General features: G+C 44.3%; 1 protein-coding gene across 2 annotated transcripts in view; it reads right to left on the reverse strand.

Moving 5' to 3' along the window:
- Positions 1-16586, reverse strand: part of LOC117966362 (potassium/sodium hyperpolarization-activated cyclic nucleotide-gated channel 2-like) — a 38824-nt gene extending 22238 nt beyond the window's left edge. The window contains exons 1-5 of one of the 2 annotated variants that reach the window (XM_059014128.1): positions 16430-16586; positions 14369-15552; positions 8715-9138; positions 3946-4107; positions 1243-1461 (exon numbers count right to left, since the gene is read on the reverse strand). In XM_059014128.1, coding sequence (XP_058870111.1) covers positions 1243-1461; positions 3946-4107; positions 8715-9138; positions 14369-15522 — 1959 coding nt within the window. In that variant the 5' untranslated portion in view covers positions 15523-15552; positions 16430-16586. Of the gene's footprint in view, positions 1-1242; positions 1462-3945; positions 4108-8714; positions 9139-14368; positions 15683-16429 lie in introns of those variants that run through there. The other variant, XM_034912295.2, reaches the window with a different exon arrangement.
- Between the last annotated feature and the right edge of the window lie 2512 nt (positions 16587-19098).

The raw sequence follows: 19098 nt of genomic DNA on the forward strand, positions 1-19098 counted from the left end.
GATTTACCAGAGTACATTTCAATAATATACCTGGAACCAGGGACGTTCTGAAACCCGAGACTGGCTGCGATATTCAGTCCCTGAAAAGGTGTTGTTAATTTTTTTCTTCCAATCCTGTAATATCGTCACCATTAGCTCCTGTTTTTTCATCTTACAAGCCTGGCTGCAGAGGTCCAGACCCTGAGGTCTCTTGTGTTATTTGCTGGCGCTACAGTATCTAATGGAGGACATGCCGTTCTACAGCTGTCCCATTGATCACAGCCCGGAACAGACAGCTCTAATGGGCCTGAGCGTGAACCAGCAGTGCCAGCTGATTCCAGCACAGGATCGCTGAATTACTGACACAGCGCTGTGAGCAAAAACTGGCAGGCTTGGCCCTTAGCATGCGCAACTGGAGTACAAACATACAGGTAACAGGAAAACAACCTTCACCCAAAACTCTTTTGCATGCTGAAAAACAGCAGGGGGTTTTCTTGCAGATGGAAACAAGATTTAAAAAAAAACACTGTAATATTCTAGCTATCAGTGACATCCATGACCTACAAACAAAGTCGTGCACAGTATATACATGGAAAAATGGAAAAATACAGTACTGTGTGAGCGAGACCTGAAGGGTGACAGGAGTCTTTCTAAGTGCAGGGCTGCCAATCTCTCATCGCGGGGGTGAGACTCTTATTGTAAGCACTATTCTTAGCCCATTCGATCCCCTTGCTGCAGCAGTAATGGCTATTTCAGGGCAGGAATGGGGTGCATGCAAGATTAGCAGCGGAAAGCAAAGAGAGACTCTCACTAATCTGCTGGAACTAAACCCTGAAACCCATTTCAACCCTGAAGAATTCTGCATAGAGGAAACGCTGTAGCCATTCCACGGGGGTGTCTGTCTGCCTGTAGTTCTGAAACCCAGGACTGGGTGCAGGGCGTGTGAGAGTTTCTATGCTATGTAATTACATTGCTATCAATAGAACTTAATCACACAGATTCCCAACGTTCCTTTAGGTCTACTGGGCACTGTGATCTACGGTTCCAGGATGGAAATAAGACTCCTAGTGCATAGCAGTTTCAGCCATTACAGGTTTTATTACGAGCTTCATTAGCCAAGGATGAACAGGTTAGTCTTATTAAACTCTTAGCAAAACCAGGAACGGAGCAAACAGCTAGGCAATGGGTGTGACTGCTGCGTTTGTGTTTTTTGTAATACCCGGGACGGTGACACAAGGCAGAAAGCCTGGCGCGGGCGCTTACCTTCTCCTGGTACTGCCGGCGGGAGGAGTCGAGGGACTGGATGAGCGCCGTGGCGTGGCCGATGAACATGGCGTAGCAGGTGGCACCCACGATCATGCTGAGCATGGTGAGCCAGATATCAGACATGCTCTCGGGCGCCTGCCGGCCGTAGCCGATGCACAGCATGTGACTCATGGCCTTGAAGAGTGCGAAGGAGTACAGCTCACTCCACGTGTCGTTCTGCAGGGGCACACAGGGGGAAGGAAGGGGTTACAAACAGGCCAGCGCTGAGGGTCCTAACTCTGGGAGTGCAGAAACTTGCACTAGACCTCATTGTCAGTTCACAGCCTCGGCACGGCTGTGGAAATGCTGATAAATACTTCTTTAAGTTCGAGTGTGAGTTTCTGCACACCCCTAGTCCGAATCCCTTATAACAGTCTACCAAGGTAAATTTGTAGTCCCATTTTCCCGTGGCTGTATTATGCATGGTTACGGTTAGGGTTAGCATTGTAATAATTTTTTCTATACTTTACGCCCCATGCTTACCTATGCAGCAGTGTGGAGTAGTGGTTAGGGCTCTGGACTCTTGACTCGGAGGGTTGTGGGTTCAATCCCCGGTGGGGGACACTGCTGCTGTACCCTTGAGCAAGGTACTTTACCTAGATTGCTCCAGTAAAAACCCTACTGTATAAATGGGTAATTGTATGTAAAAATAATGTGATATCTGTATAATGTGAAATAATGTATAATGTGATATCTTGTAACAATTGTAAGTCGCCCTGGATAAGGGTGTCTGCTAAGAAATAAATAATAATAATAATATGCTTTCAGCATGCTTTGTCACACTTTGCTGTGCTTTTACTATGGGGAACATTTATATGAGATAGCGCAGTAGTTTTTTTGAACCATTCTAGGTTTTAAAGTGACTTACTGGAAATTGAAAGTATCCTGCACAAAAGATGTATGCCCAGATAAGCTGGAGTGCTCTGCAAAGAATCATGCACTAAAAAAGGCATGATAAGTGAAGCTGGAATATTCTCTCTGCCTAATGGTTACACAGTGTGATGAAGCCTGTAATTATACTGTGGTTATTTACGTGTGTTTCCCAGTTATTAAGCCCTCTTTCTAACCACGCAAGGCAGTCTTTAATACCCTCAAGTGTGCTTGCATGACCTGGGAGTTTGAGAAAGCCAGCGGCTTCAGTCTCAATTAGAAGAGTTTATCAGTATACTGCCAGCGTCTTGCTGCAGGAGATATGGGCTCCCTAGAGAGAGGAAGGAGGGGGGAGGGAGGGTCACACTGTGCAGAAAGCAGAGAGAGACTCCTTTCATTTGAATGACATCGCTGACATTGCGTGGTTACTGCACACTCACACTATCTGCCGCATACACAAAACAATAGATATGTAGCACACACTTCTGTGTAAATGGGTGACGGGCAATCTATTGGTTATGCTGGCAGAATCCCTGATTCTGCAATAGATACAAAAGCTGCATCTCCCTGTTGAAAGTCTGTCTCATTCACACTTGGTGTAACAGAGCACGGAGCGTTTCAGCCTCTATGCAAAAGAGTCATCGGTGATTTACAGAGCTTTTAACCTTGTGTCCTCGACAGGGCTCTGAATCTGTAATGGCAGCGCATCACACTGCTGTACCCGTGAGACTGCGCAAGTTAATCATGCTTGACGAGGAGCTGTCTCTGAAGAGTCTCCTGACACTGCCTGGGTGACCGTTCCACTCGCAGAGCCCCTGCTGTGAGCTGCTCTGAGCCCCCAGAGGCAAGAGTGCAGCTCAGCTAGCAAAACGTCTCCAAAATTAATTGAATTCCACCGGCTGTCAACAGGCATGGTGACAGACATCCCCGGGGACCTCGTCCTCGAGAAATAAAAAAAAACAGCCACTCCATGTTGAGGAGAAGCGGGCTGCTTCTTAAACCTTTTTTTTCTATGATAAAGCTCCACTTTATCCGGCTGCAATGGGACCCACGCACTAAAATGGTTAGAAGTTCATTTGAAAAAAAAAAAAAAACAGTCCTTAACCAAAAATTCCTTAAAACAAGTCCTTAAGGGTTTTATAAATAGGACCAAATGCTTCAAGTACGATGAAAGAACTCTCCCCCTAATACACTTTACAGGACCTCAAATAGCAAAACATCAAAGGCCTTTGGAAGGAGCACAAAGTCATGCTTGTGAAATGCAAAGAAACGATTTGAAAGCTTTTAGTTAATGCACTCTCCACACCCTCCCTGTGCTGCTATTGATTCGAACAATCCGGACGACTCTCCAGTCCCTTTGCAAGAGCCTCTGCCATTGGAATCCTTTGCAAAGAGCATTAGCTCTCTCTCTCTCTCTCTCTCTCTCTCTCTCTCTCTCTCTCTCTCTCTCTCTCTCTCTCTCTCTCTCTCTCTCTCTCTCTCTCTCTCTCTCTCTCTCTCTCTCTCTCTCTCTCTCTCTCATGCATTGATGTCTTATTGTATTGAATCCATTTCGAGGCAGTTCACAAGTGCTCTCAGGCAGCATCATGCACCATCATGGCTTGTATAACAAGACTAGTGTTCCTTATTAAGGTGCTGTGTATTTAAAGGTCGCCTTTGTTACTGTTCCCTGTGCATCCCCAGTAGCTACAGATTGTCACGTGCAACAAACATTCCGTTCTTATTAGTTGAAACTGTTCCGCTATTGAAGGCTGTGACTTCACATGTAACATAGCTGGGGAGAGTACTTACCACCATCTTGTTCAAGGAGACCCAGCAGTCGCTGGGGAATTCCTGGAGCATGGGAACGAGAAACTGCAGGCACCCATCCCAGTGGCACAGCAGCAGCATCATGCCGATCAGGTTGAAAATCCGCATCACTGCACTCGCCAGGTCATAGGTCATGTGGAAGATCTGACGGAAACAGAGGGGATGCGTTGGGGTTACAGGCTGTAATTCTAGGTAAAAAACACACAAAACTGCAATCTAATTGTGCCCCTACATCAATGGTTAATTGCTTATCAATGACCTATTTATGAATAAAAGCCTCACTCCAACTTCCAGCTGGTCTGCTCGTATGATTCATTCTCATGAGCGTTGTTTTCCAAATCCAGTCTGGTTGAAGATGCATTAGCTGCTGTGTGAACTTATCCAACAGGACATTTCACTTTCCGATAGCTCGCTATCTCTTCTCAGAGGGTCAGGGAAGGTCATGTTCATCCAGGCGGTGCCAGGCTGGGAGAGGATTGCACCGCATGGGTCCCGAATCTCGATTTGTGGATGTGACATGCTGTGCTGAAACTTATCGGTTAGCACAGAAGCCATGCTGTCTCTTCGGGAGACTGTCAAAGACTTCACATCTCGGCTGCACTGTGATATGTGGGGGCGGCTTTGATCTTGTGAGTGTTCAGAGAAGGGACAAGAGCCAGAAACCTGCTGAGTGACTAACCCCCTAACTGCGTGACTTTGGACAAAAGCTTCTTGACCGCCCTGTGGCTCCACCAACTGTATAGCTGCCAGCTATTCTCAGACAAGATCCCTTGGGGTTAACTATGAAACACACACAACTTTAGACAAAAAATATATAAATAGTACACAAAATTGACATGATTGATCATACAATACTAAAGATAATTGAAACCAGACCCTGATATTGATGTCATCTGAAATGTCTTTGCATCAGATGGAAATGTCGTCACATTACAATCGGCTGTGCTGTTTAATTCTTTTAAGTCGATATTATAAAACATGTAACGCAGGGTGCTGTGTATAATTCTCCCGGTTAGAGAGGCCAGGAAGCTGATTTCTGACCTCTCGTGGATTGTGTTATACAGCATGCTATTCGATATTCTACATTTATAATGTGGTACCTCTGCTGTGTTTTAATAACAAGCTCACAGGGTGTCTGCATGCAAGCATCATCAATAGGATTTGTTAAATCTTTCTTTTAGTATTTCTAAAACTAGAGCAGGCACTGTCCTGGATTGCAAGCGTCTGCATTCAATCCCAGCAGATCCCAGGCAACAGCGCCGACCGCCCACGTTATCAGTCTGAAACGGACGGCTAAGTTCAGATGGGTCTGACCGAGCTCCCTCTTATTCATGTGCAAAACAAAGCCCCACACCTGGATGCTACAAATACAACAGAACACTCGCCCTGAATAAGCACTGGGTTGGAAACTGCTGTTTTTACAGCTGAGTATTGCATTCAGAAAAGAATATTTTAACAGTGATTAATAATGTGTGATTGCTTCTGCAGGCCTGATAGAAGTTTACAATGGTAATGGATTCATGGATTCATGCTTGTTTGCCAGCAGCTCTTGCTGTAGCATCGTGCATCAGCAGCACCTTGAACTGAGATTAGCACTTAGTCCTCCATCAATAACACACAAGGGTTTTTTTATTATTATTATAAAAGTCTCTGTTAGAACAGGACAAAAAAAAACCCTCTAGTATTATCCATTGAGGATAGTGCATATACCATGCTTTACCATGCTTTACCATGCTTCGCATTGCTTTATTTCACTTTGCTATGCTTTTACCATGGTCATTCTTTCTATTTTTGCATGCAAAAAAACATCTATGTGTGTGTGTTTTAAAAGAGAAATAGACTAGCAACAACATTTCACTGCAGCCCCTTTCACCATCAAGGCCGTTGCAAAACCTTTAAAAAAAATATTATCAGCTGTTAGTTTTATCAATTGTCAAACAAAGCACTGGTGTTAGCCAGCTTTTTTTTTAAAACTGTCACATTCTCAAACAGTTGTGGGAAGCAGCGCTGTGAATAATATGCTGTGAATCTACCACAGTAAACTGAACTCTGTGACGATACGCAGGCCGTCCACAATGTTTACTGGGACCTGGAAAGCATCCTGTAACCCTCCCATGCCTAATTACAGCATTCCCTTTTTAATAACGGAGAGTCAGTGTGTGTATGGCATGCGACGCTGAGCTTGATTAAGTAATTAGGGGTCATGATCTGTGATAAAAAGCTGCTTGGTGATCAAGGGGATTATGCTTCCCGTCAGAGGATGGCAGAACGCACGCAATGAAGTCATCAGAATCCAGTCACGTTTGTTCTGAGGTTTGCAATGTGATGCAGGGCTCGTCGAGAAGATGCTCACTGTGTGGGATTAGCCTCCTTTAACGAGGAGCCTGGTATAGCAGAACATCTTCAATTACCCTGCGACTTCCGAACGCTTTCAACTGCGCCTAGTGGAGATGTGCAGGTATTGAGGCTAAACTTACTTCCTCGTTCAAGGTGTTAATTGTTTATCCATTCTCATCTCTCCAGCACTGCCAGTACCCTCCACCTTAATAATGAGCACTAGTCTAAACACTCCATTCTCATCTCTCCAGCACTGCCAGTACCCTGCACCTTAATAATGAGCACTAGTCTAAACACTCCATTCTCATCTCTCCAGCACTGCCAGTACCCTGCACCTTAATAATGAGCACTAGTCTAAACACTCCATTCTCAGCTCTACAGCACTGCCAGTACCCTGCACCTTAATAATGAGCACTAGTCTAAACACTCCATTCTCAGCTCTCCAGCACTGCCAGTACCCTGCACCTTAATAATGAGCACTAGTCTAAACACTCCATTCTCAGCTCTACAGCACTGCCAGTACCCTGCACCTTAATAATGAGCACTAGTCTAAACACTCCATTCTCATCTCTCCAGCACTGCCAGTACCCTGCACCTTAATAATGAGCACTAGTCTAAACACTCCATTCTCAGCTCTCCAGCACTGCCAGTACCCTGCACCTTAATAATGACCACTAGTCTAAACACTCCATTCTCAGCACTGTCATTACTCTAGATCTCAATAAGGAATACAGATAGCAAGGTTTGGGTTAATGCAACTACTGGATCTTAGCCATCTTCAGTGCTAAGCATTAGATCACAAATAAGCTTTAACAAGAACCACACAAAGCAGACAGAACAGGCAGGTCTCAGCCCAGCAGTGCAGGGGAGTGGGGAATGAGCTGCTCACCGCTAGACGACACATGCATCAGCACCCAGCTAAGCCTTTACTGACACCTGTCAGCAGATCACTGCACTGTCTGCATGTGTATGAAGCCTGGCTCTGTGATTGACGCCAGTCAGCCAGTCAGTCCAGGGCATTGCTGCTGCACTGGAGAGTTCACTCACCTCCAGAACAGAACGGCTGCACTTTCCAAAACATTCCTATACAGTATTGGCATGAAATGCAGATGCTTACAGATATAGAGATGATGGGAGACAGGGCGCTTTGCAATGCTGTTATGCTAATGAGAGTTTTTTTTTTTTGAAAGCATTGATACCAAGGTCATCCGCCTGTTTCCAAAGATGGCTGAATATAGGAAGGGGGCACAGACTTATGTGCAGGAGAGCTGAAGCAGGAGGCAGATGAAACTAAAACTCGGGTATCAGCATAAGAAAACTAACTGCGGATTCTTAATTGAACATAAGAATATCAAATACAAAGCTATGCAAGAATTTTTTTTTACTGCAGTCAGGATTTTCCAATTATGTGAACAAAAAGAAGCAGACAAAAATGTTGGTAAAAGCCATTAGTGCAGAAGCACTTATTTTTGCAATACAGTATTACAGAATCACAGCATTGCCCCCATTTAATGCAACAGCACTGATAGGTGATGGCCACGCTACACAAAACCCTGTAAGGTAAACAACTCCCTTTATAACAAGAACAGCCAGATAATGGACACCCTACATCAAGCTGAGGCTCTGTCGATGTAATGACAAACTGCACTGCTCTCATCCCAGATATTGTAACTGAAGGGGTAAAGCTGAATTCAAAGCAATGCAGCTGTTGTTTTGGATCAGATTGGATTGTAAAATACTGTTCATCAACTGAAAATCTCATTCCAAACATGGTACTTCCAGTGACACAATACCCCCCTGACAGCATGCTAGAGGAACAGCATAGAAATGAGAGTGTGCCCCCTACTGGTCCAGCACAGTTCCTACAGCACAGCATACAGTAAGGCAAGGGGTCTCCAACCCTGGTCTTGGAGAGCGGCTGGGGCTTCTAGTTTTCGTTTCAACTGAGCTCTCAGTTACTTAATTGCACCAATTATTGGCTTAATTATTCAAGATTAACAGGTGTTCCAGATATAAGAGACCCCTTTTAACAGGCAGATGACTAGAGGACAGTCATTTGTGATTAAAATCATACAGCATGTTATCTAGTACAGCGGATTAAGAGTTTCACTTACTTCAAATAGCTACTGAATGGTAAATGCGTTTAAAAAGTCTAAAAAACTAAATCTAACCTGAGAGGCTTGGATTTGACTGGCTTGTTTAGCCTTGCTTTGCCTCAGGAATGGAAATCAGACTCCAGCTGCAAAGAAGGTTCACCCATTCCAGGTTTTACTGTGAGCTTGATTATCCACATCGGTAACAAGCTCAGGTGTGTCTCATTAAACTCATAGTAAATCCAGCAACGGATCAAACCGCTATGCAATGGGAGTCTTATTTCCATCCCTGCTTGCCCTGACCTATCCCACCCTGCCTACCTCTTCCCACTGGTGGATGTATCGGATGAGCCTGGAGAGACGCAGCAGTCTCAGGAGGCTGAGGATCTTGGTGAAGCGGACTATCCTCAGCGCCCGGGCCGTTTTGTAGACCTCGGAGTCGATCCCCCTCTCCACGATCAAAAAGATATAATCCACGGGGATGGAGGAGACAAAGTCCACCACGAACCAGGTCTTCAGGTACTTCTTTTTGATCTTCCGGGGGTCCAGGATGATCTCGGTGTTGTCCTCGTTGACGATGCCCGTGCGGAAGTTCAGCACCAGGTCCGTGAGGAAGAAGGTATCCGAGACCACGTTGAAGATAATCCAGGGCGCGGTGGTCTCGTCTTTGAAGAAGGTGATCCCCACGGGGATGATGATGAGGTTCCCCACCATGAACAGCAGCATCGTGAAGTCCCAGTAGAACCTGCATGGGGGGTGGGGGGGTGGGGTGTGACAAAGAGGAGGGAGTGGGTGGGCTATTCCATTGATCTGAAACACGTGGTTGAGCGATTGATTCGTTATTTGATTGATCAGTTCTTTCACTCAGAGGCAGGCAGATTTCATTATTTACCTGCATTCCTTACTCGTGTGTTTCGAAAACATTGGGGAGAAGCTCTCTACACCACTTACAACAGCCTGCTTTGACATCCAATCCGTGATATTGCAGAAGGAAGGAGACTTTGACAAAACCAGTTCCACTGATTGTGTAAGGAAGTGTATTTTTTTGCCAATGCAAATAGGTGAAATTTCAGATTTGTAGCTAATTTAATATTATAAACAGCCCTCCACTGTTCAATTGAATAGACCTTGGATCTTAATATTGAGTGGGATCGTGTTCAAGTACTTGCACCAGGTCAACGGGGTTTGTGAATGGACACCAGGTGGCTGATTAGTGAATTGGGTGTCTGGTCGATTCTTATACTGAGTGACAGACAGGTCGATTTTATTAGTTACCAGCACGGTTGAGTGCTCGAACAAAGGTCAGTGTTGAGCTACGACTAAAAAAAAAAAAAAGGTTTTACATCGGTACGATGCTGCGTTGTTTATCAGCATACACTGCTGCAGCCGTGTGTGCTCCCTCCCAGAGAACATGCTGTCATTGGATTGCATCACGTACAAATGCAGGTGCTTTATCACCCGAGCATTTACTGTCTGTGACTGACAGAGGAGAAAAGGAGAAAAGGGATATTTCTCTTATCTGAATCCCTCACACAGTGCGTTTCCCTCCCCTGCAAGAATCGCCGGATAGACAGCGCTGCGTCCCACGGATGTCCTGCAAATGCCCTTGATGAGGATCGCCACACAGAACCCGCGAGAGGCAGAGAAGCTCTGAGGTTATTATAGAGTTTTCAAATTAGACCCGGATCAGGTGACACGTTCCTTGTGACTGTACGCAAGGTCGAAACAAGGACTGTGGAACAAAGGTTTGAAACCGGAGCCGCTGAGCGAATTAACTGAGTCTAGAAACGGACCATATATCCAAAACAAACACACGCAAAAAAAACTCAAAAAAAGTACATATCTACTACTACTACTACTACTACTACTACTACTACTACTACTACTACTACTAATAATAATAATAATAATAATAATAATAATAATAATAACACATTGTCTTTAAGATTTCGGTAATGAATTGCACAGTGTAGCGATCTTAACATCTTTATAAAAGCTACATGCACTAATAAACGACGTGCGTAATGCTTCGTAATCAGGTGTTAGGAATACTTTATCCATGCTGCAGGAAGTCGGTTTCTAGACATACTGTAGCATGCATATACTGTAATGCAGCAAAAACACACGATCAGATAGATCTCAGTGGGTCTAGTGATAGTGCTGATGGGTGCCAGGCACAGACACGGGCTTACAGCGCAGCAGGTTCGATTGCAGTGCTTTGGGGTTCTCAGTAAACGTTATGACCTCCTGTTCTGAATACTTATAAGCACGTTGTGTGGGTGGAGGATCGTGCGTGTAGTTAAAGTGTCGGGGAAAGATTTATTCGAGGTGCACCAAAATACAATTAGTTATACAACTACTAAAGACCTTAGTCATAGCTTTAGACTCATAATTGAAACTATTGAGTTGCTTGTTTGATTTTTGATTTTCCTTTCGCAAAAAAACAAAGCTCTGTTTTATTGTAGTACTACAGTGCCTTCAGTAGAGGACAGATGCTGTTGCCATAGCCTTCAGAAGAAGCCATTTAAAGGAATATATTGACCCCGTGATGTGATTAAGGGCTCCTCTTTGTGTTCTGAGGAAATCGATGCCGTCGTTGCGTGAGAATGGTATTCCTTGATTGACACCTATAGCCTTATACTGCGTCACGCAGAACTAATCCACGCTCTGAAATATGAATTTGCTAATGAAATTTCCAGCTGAGCAAACTCGTTTTTTTGTTTTTTTTTTTCTAACGACGATAACCCTGTAAATGCACTTGGGTTTCATAGCTGCGAAGCCTTGACAGAATTGTGAATTTGTTCACGAGTCAGCTTTCGAGTCGGTTCATGTGTATGCGTTTGAAATTTCAGAAGAAGGCTGTGTGGTCCGATGGTTAAAGAAAAGGGCTTCTAACCAGGAGGTCCCCGGTTCAAATCCCGGCTCACTCATGGTATGACTCTGAGCAAGTCACTGAACCTCCTTGTGCTCCGTAAGTGACTCAGCAGCTGATGCATAGTTCACACACCCTAGTCTCTGCAAGTCGCCTTGGATAAAGGCGTCTGTTAAATAAACAAATCATAATAATATATTTATAGAATACTGATGGCATAGCTATATATATCAACTTACAACAAGCTTTGAATAAGTCCCTTTGTCCCGCGCATACTGTATGCAAACTTTTGATTAGTTTCGCCAAGGCCACTTGCTTGGACACGCGCCGTCTCATTGATGCAATTCAGCACCACGGACAGCACCGCGCGGGCCGTTGCAAATACACAATCAATTCTGCAGAGAGAGGGGGGGCGCCAGTGCGGCACGTGACTAATAAAACAACACACTTCTTCTTATGATCAATGCCCTTGAAATCTATAGTGGGGTGATTTACTGAACCGTCACGCGAGCCCTAGCGAATACAACTACCCTGCTGCTTCTTATTCCGCGATCTCACTTTAACTTAAAAATGATGGAGAAATACTGAAAACAGCGAATTAACCAATGGCTCTTATACAGGACAATATAGGATTCGTATTGTAATTTACTGTCAACATAGCCTGACTGTGCAACCCCGTTCACCCCAACGCTGCAAAGTGATTCCTATTGACCCCCTGCTGGCTGACAGGGCCTCGCCTCGTAGATTATTGATATTGTAAGTCAGGTACCCTTGATAGTCAAGGTCATGAACGGGCTTCATGTTCTAGTATAATTACTTTGCATTTGTTTGAAGCCTCCCTTTGTTTTGGGCAATGTGAAGCGGTTTCAAACCCACCAGACTTCAATGGAATGCTAATGCAGGAAGATTGCGAGCAGCTGTGAAATGCATTACTCTGATCACCCTCAGGAAAATGCACCACGTTTATTACTGCTATGAGTTTAGTATATTGCTATTATTATTATTATTATTATTATTATTATTATTATTATTATTATTATTATTATTATTATTATTATTAAATGCAATAAAATGAATCCGGTAACTTCATCATGTTTATTTGAGGACCCCGCTGTTCAACCGACTACAAAACACGATTGATTTAAGTATGTGTGGCATTGTGAAGTCAAGGCAACGCATCAATATACTGTGTACCAAAAAAATAAAAACCCACCTAAATACAGTAGCACACGATGCGAATCTGTATTACTGAGTTCTGAAGCTGGTTTGACAGGCATGTAACCGCTTTATGTATTCCAGGAATCTGAACACATCTTTCAGCCAATGATGTCACGACGACGTCATCACAGTCTAGATAAGAGCTTGTTCGGGTTCGTGAGCACAGCTACTGAAAACTGACGTGCGTTCTCTCTATACAGGACGGATACCTCCCTTAAACCAAGCAGGTCGAGAGGAAGAGGCACCAACAACCAGCACTCTACCCGTTTTACATGCTGAATAAACAGCAGCAGTCTACAGACATTAGAAAACCTCTCGACCCCCCCTGACACCCACTTAGTCCCGAATAAACCTATCGGCCTAGTATCGGCCTACTGAAGCACATCGCGTATCGCAGAATTGGGCGCACAGGTGATAGAACAAAGTGTGTATAGTTTGCTGTATATTGTAACATTTAGATTTCAAATGCGTCTGTTATTTGATTAAGTCTGTGTTTCTATTTTTTTTTTACTAGACGGAGTAAAAGTAAATGGCAGTCGTATCCTTAATGGTATAGATATACGATGTTTTAATTTAATTTGTAAACATTTTAAAACAGTTCGAACTTAGTTCGTGGAGATGCATTATGCGTTATAAAATAGATACACACTGTAGATATGAAACTTAACATGGTAAATTCTACACGCAGCGAATGCAGGGGGTATATGAGGCAAACCTCGGTGCATTCATGTTTATCACCTAGGACGGCACGTTTCAGCGGCACATCTAACCTGTTCGCTTGTGACAGAGCGGCGCGCATTGAAGTCACCTTCAGACAAAGTGTTACAGGTCTCGGTTCACACCAATTATGCGACATGCGACATATCAGTATAAATAATAATAATAATAATAATAATAATAATAATAATAATAATAATAATAATAATAATACAAAGAAATAGTGGTTTCAGGGCCAAAACAGGCATATCAAATAGTGAATTTGATCTAAATCACAATGCGGCCTTGATACGGGTCACAGTGCCTAAATATACCGGGGGGGTTCCTGATGCGCTTGTAACGTTGCAGTTGCATGGCCAGCGGTCCTGTCAAAGCAATGCCCTGAACCTTGGACTCAGTTGTTGACTGACAGATGCTTTACATTAAACAGCGAGCATTCACGTGGTCATATCATCGTGGATTTCACATTGTTTCCCAAATCTGACTCCCCCAAAATGGACAGAGCCATTCACCATGAGTTTGGCCAAGTTCCAAACCAGTTATCAACATGTACTGAGCGCTAAGCTGCATCAATTTGAATGAACGCTCTGCTAATGATGAGGTCCCAAGTATGAAGTAGGAAGACCTTCCCCCCTTGTAATTATTTTGCATCAGTAAGATAAGACAGTAATACTAACATGACTTCGAGTTGAAACGTTTGTCAAATCATTTTACTGGGTTGTTTTTCTACGCACATGATTTACTGAGCTAAAAATAGCTGCCAGTAATGTTTATACGATATGGCTTCCCGTATAATCTAGAAGCATGTGTCTGTGCAGGGGAGAATGCTCTTTAGAACCAGACCGCACTAAAAGCACGGGGTTTGAGAACCAGCTGAATCGTGGCATGCTTCATGTCCTGCACACACACACACACACACACACACACACACACACACACACACACACACACACACACACACACACACACACAGCACATTGTAAGTAAACAGCCTGAGGAACACAGCGCACATCTGTACCATGTTTAACCCTTGATAAACCCAGTATAAACACTGTCTACAAGTCAACTGAGTGACACAAATCAGCCGTTATCAGATACCAGATACCTATATACAATATCGATTAGGAACATGCATTCTACATATTGATCACACACATGAGCTCCATACCTGAAATCGCTGTACGGGTGGATGATCCAAGCCCCGGCGGATTTAACCCGCTCCTGCTCCTTCTCCACCGCCTTTTGGCTCCCGAACATCCGCAGGGAGAATTTGTTAACTCCGGGCTGCAGCATGGCCCCGAACTGCCGCTGCATGAAGCTCCCCTGGCTGCCTCCTGGATCCCCATCGTCGGCTAAGATCTGGGCGAATTCGTCGGATTTGAGAACGGTGACAGAATTCCTGGGCTGGTCGTCCTGCTGAGGCTGCGGTGGCGCCTGCGATTGATTCTGGCCGTACACGGACGAGGACGCTTTCCTGCTTGGCGCATTGGAAAAGGACACCTTGGGTTCCCTTTTCTCCGGGACAATAGCGGGGGCAGGGGGCTGCTCGTCACCCTGACCCTGATTCAATGAGGATGCAGTGGTGGTAGTAGTGGTGGTGGTGGTCGCCCCTTCCATACTGGTAACACTGGTTTTGGGGGAAGCACCCTGTTTTTTTCTCTCTTCTCCTCCTCCACCCCTTCCCTGCTGCCTGTCCTGCTTAGAGATGATGGAAGACAAGCTCCCGGTGCTTTGATCTCGGATGCAGTCTCCGTTTTTGTTGCATTTCGTGCCCGTGCTAGCGGCACTGTTACTCCTGCTAGTGCTGGTCTCGGCTGCCGCTGCTAGCACAGCTGTGGTTGAGTCCCCTCCTCCCCCTCTCCCACCAACTCCCCCAGCACAGCCAACAGCATCACCCTGGCAAGCAGGGGTCGTGCGAGAAGCAGCAAGAGAGGCAGCACTCGACGCAGCTCCTTCGCCTTGCAAGAGGCACAGCTTATTGTTGCTGGAGCTGTTGCTCGCTGCTGGCGCGGCTCCCCCTCCTGGTATGATGTTCCTCAGTCTGATGCTGTCTCCACCGCCACTGCCTCGGCCATCTCCCCGGCGTGGCTGCGGCTGCAGCCCGGGTTCCTCCTCGCCTTCCTCCTCCTCGTCCATAACACTAGCGCTGCCGCCTGCGCCCGGTTTCGAACCCAATCCCGAGTGGATGGCAGCGGTAGCAAAGGCAAAGCAGCCGGGGCTGGCAGCGGCAGCAGCGACGGTGGAAGAGGCGCCGCTGCGGCTCCCTTTCTTTTTCATGCTATCTGTAACTCCAGCAGAAACGTCTTTTTTTATCCATGACATTGGGGAAGATCAGATTTTGGCTCCAGTGTTCTTGAGAGAAGAGACAGAAACACAGAGAGGGAGGGAGGGAGAGAGAGAGAGAGAGAGAGGGAGAGGGACAGAGAAATATACGTGACTTTTTTGTAAAATACAGTCGGTTCCGTGAGCATGTCTTTCAGAGCAGTTTTCAATGCCTCTTACAAGGTTAGACAAGTGCTGAACCGTCTGTCTGCTCAAATAGTACCACAAACAGTGTATTATTATTATTATTATTATTATTATTATTATTATTATTATTATTATTATTATTATCAGAAATCGATTTTCATTTAAATATTCTGGATCAATATGTCAATAAACTTTTTTTTTTTTTTTTTTTAATGTTTTAGATATATCCATTTGGAAAGTAATTTTTTATGTGTATTTATATAAAATCAAGCGGTTTCCAAAAGTGGAAGCAATGCTGCCTTTGATATACATGTTTTTTAAAAAATTAATACATTGCCTGCTTTTGCTCAGACATTTATTTTACAACCAGAACTTCAAATGACATTCAAGGCATCAGTGCCCGTCTGTTATTGAATGGCGCAGTGCCCTCTTGTGGCGAGTACGATTACAGCAGTCTATATATACTCCACTGTATACAAACTGTATCATACATTCCCAGACACGCATTAGAAATATATATATATATATATATATATATATATATATATATATATATATATATATATATATATATATATATATATATATATCGCGAACAACGACTGTTTTTGGCGTGGATTAAGAACAAATTATAAACCAATGACAAATTAAACTTGAATAGTTACATACTGTTCTGTATTAACACTTGACTAATTGATTCAGGAATCACATTAGTATATGCTAGCTAGGAAGTATGTTATTTATTATGTTATAAACCCACCTCCCAGGTCACCGGCGAGCTACACCAAGTAGGCTAATTGAGGAGGAGAAAGCCAGACAGGGCGTTGTTTGGTCGGTATTGGATTACAAGGAGATCACGAGTGTCGAATCACACGACCGCACTCCGCCGTGCAGTGCTACTTCCAGCGGTGTCGATGCTCTCTGTCGCAACGCTATATCGTGCTTTAAGATGAGCGGGTTTGCTGTGGCCCATCCTAAAGGTCTGACTCGGGATATGTGATGGATTACTTCAGTATGCTGTATTATTTATTAAAAAAACCAAACAAATAAATAAATGGGCAGTACAACCCAATCGATCCCTTAATTAATAAATCAACAGAATTCAATCCTCTGATTTATAATGATCGCGCACAAACCCTCACATCCTTCAGCACGACAGTTCGACAGGATTACATCTCATTGCATTGCATCCCAGAAGCACAGCTGTTCACGCGCTTTGGTTTGTAACAGAAGACTCTCATCCCGACACCTTCCCCTCTTAACTGATACCACACACAATGGGGCTAATAAGCGCGTTGCGTTCCTACCCGATCATCATGCAGCGCGGTTCACAGTAACTGCTTTAAGATTGAAATGATCATAAGTAGAGCAGCAGCAGCTTTGTACGCGGTGATGTAGCCCTATTCAATCCTGCTCGTAGGCTATGCTTTGTTTTAATGTCTCATGAGACGCCTGACGATGCTTTAGTCTCCGAGCTAGACCGTTTAATGAGTGGCGTGGTTGCATACTTTTAATTGTAATTAAGGTGTTAATTAATTGTAAAGCTATATGTGTGGGAGCTGCAGAAACACTATCTGAGGGCATCACAATTCTTCTATGGTTTAGGTATACAGTATATTACAATGCTGTGTTCTGTGTTGCAATAACGCAAACACATGTCTATGGGTCAGTCACTATGACCATGGGAATCTATAAGCCATGGCAAGCTGTCTAGCTCCAGCCCTGGAGAGTCGCCTGTCTATTTCAGTGTGTGGTCCACAGCCCGTGATGATTAAGGTCTGTATGATAAAGGTTTGATCTCCTGGGTTAACTCCAGAGCTGGCTCCTCAGAGCTGTCTACACAGTGTATCACAGTGCCAGCTTCATGCCTCCTTGTGCATGCAGGTCACACACTGACGAACCAGTCCCTGCACTCAGGGGCTGGAACATCAGCTGAGGCATCACGCGATAGCTTACACCATTGTAGGGTGTGGAATCTCTTCTGTGCCTCTGGCAGGGAAATCTTGAAGGTTTTCAACTGCACTGCTCTCCCCTTCCTATCTCTCTCTCTCTCTCTCTCTCTCTCTCTCTCTCTACTCTCCCCTTCCCCCCTCTCTCTCTCTCTCTCGCTACTCTCCCCTTCCCCTCTCCCTCGCTCTCTGCCATAATAATAATAATAATAATAATAATAATAATAATAATAATAATATAATTTTAGCTCGCTTGCACCTCTGGTTCACCTGGTTGTTGCTGTGGGCCATTACTCAGAGCAGGAACAGATTGAGGTCAGTCCAGCTTTAAAAAAAAACCACACACAGCCAGGATCAGCAGACACTGTTGGACAGCACATCAGACATCTGAACACTGTAATGTTACGCATGCCTTTATTTATTGGAACAAGAAAAAAAAAAAGCTTGTGTGATTTTTTGTTTCTGTGCTTGTTGAGGTGAAGGCCCTGGATGTGGTACAGCACAGTGATGGAGGCAATATACCCTGCTATACTGTGCCATACTACCGTTATAGCATGTGTAACTAAGACTATTATTCACCAGAGCTGATAAAGCACAGTGACTATGGCTGGACTGAACAGCTGTTTCTGCAGCGATTAGGAAACTCTTAATGACGTGTAATTAGCTGCAGATAATAGGGAGAAATTCATCTTGCGATAGGAGTGAATTAGCATTGTGCTTGAATTAATCTCGCTCAACAGATTATGCCATTATGACTCTTCGTGCGTCTTGCTGTGTGGGTTTAACTTGCTGTATTCACACACAGCACAGTGGTCCAGCTACTGCAGCACTGCATTGCTCCCCTTTGTGAATCGGTTGTTCACATCATCGGCAACGCCATTGGGATGTCAATGTAGTAAAAGTCTCTCACCTGGCTACCAGTGCTGTTGCTCTTTAGAGTACAGAACCCATGCATGTCACTGCAGCACCTCTGCGTTGCCACTAGTTGGGAAAGGGGAGCTTGTGACAACACTGCAGCAAGAAAGGGTTAAATTGATAGGGAAGCTGTTCAAATGAGGGAGCCACTAGCAATCTCGTTGAGAAGAGAATAATGAAATCAAGTCAGACTTGCATTCCATTAATAATGCTTTTCAAATATACAATATTGTCTACTCTGTGCTCTAAGGGTTCCTTCCCACAGTTAATATAAAACTTGCTTTTAATGCATTATTTAAGAAGCCTATGGTGGTATAGAACTATGAGTGCTGATTCATGTAAAGTGCCTGTTTATTTAAATAGTGAAGATCCTAATCCAGTAGCCTGGAGGGGGTTGGTGCTGAACCAGCTCACTCGAGGTACGCTGTATTGGAAGGCTTGTTGTAAACTTACAGTCTTTTTGAAGTTTTTCCAAATCTCAACAAATGCTAATTTGATTTTAGTAGAATCTGGGTGCAAACTGCTCCGGGTATAAAAAATAATCCCAGTTCTCTTAACTGATGAA

This window comes from Acipenser ruthenus, chromosome 47 (genome assembly GCF_902713425.1).
Source record: "Acipenser ruthenus chromosome 47, fAciRut3.2 maternal haplotype, whole genome shotgun sequence".
NCBI lineage: Eukaryota > Metazoa > Chordata > Actinopteri > Acipenseriformes > Acipenseridae > Acipenser > Acipenser ruthenus.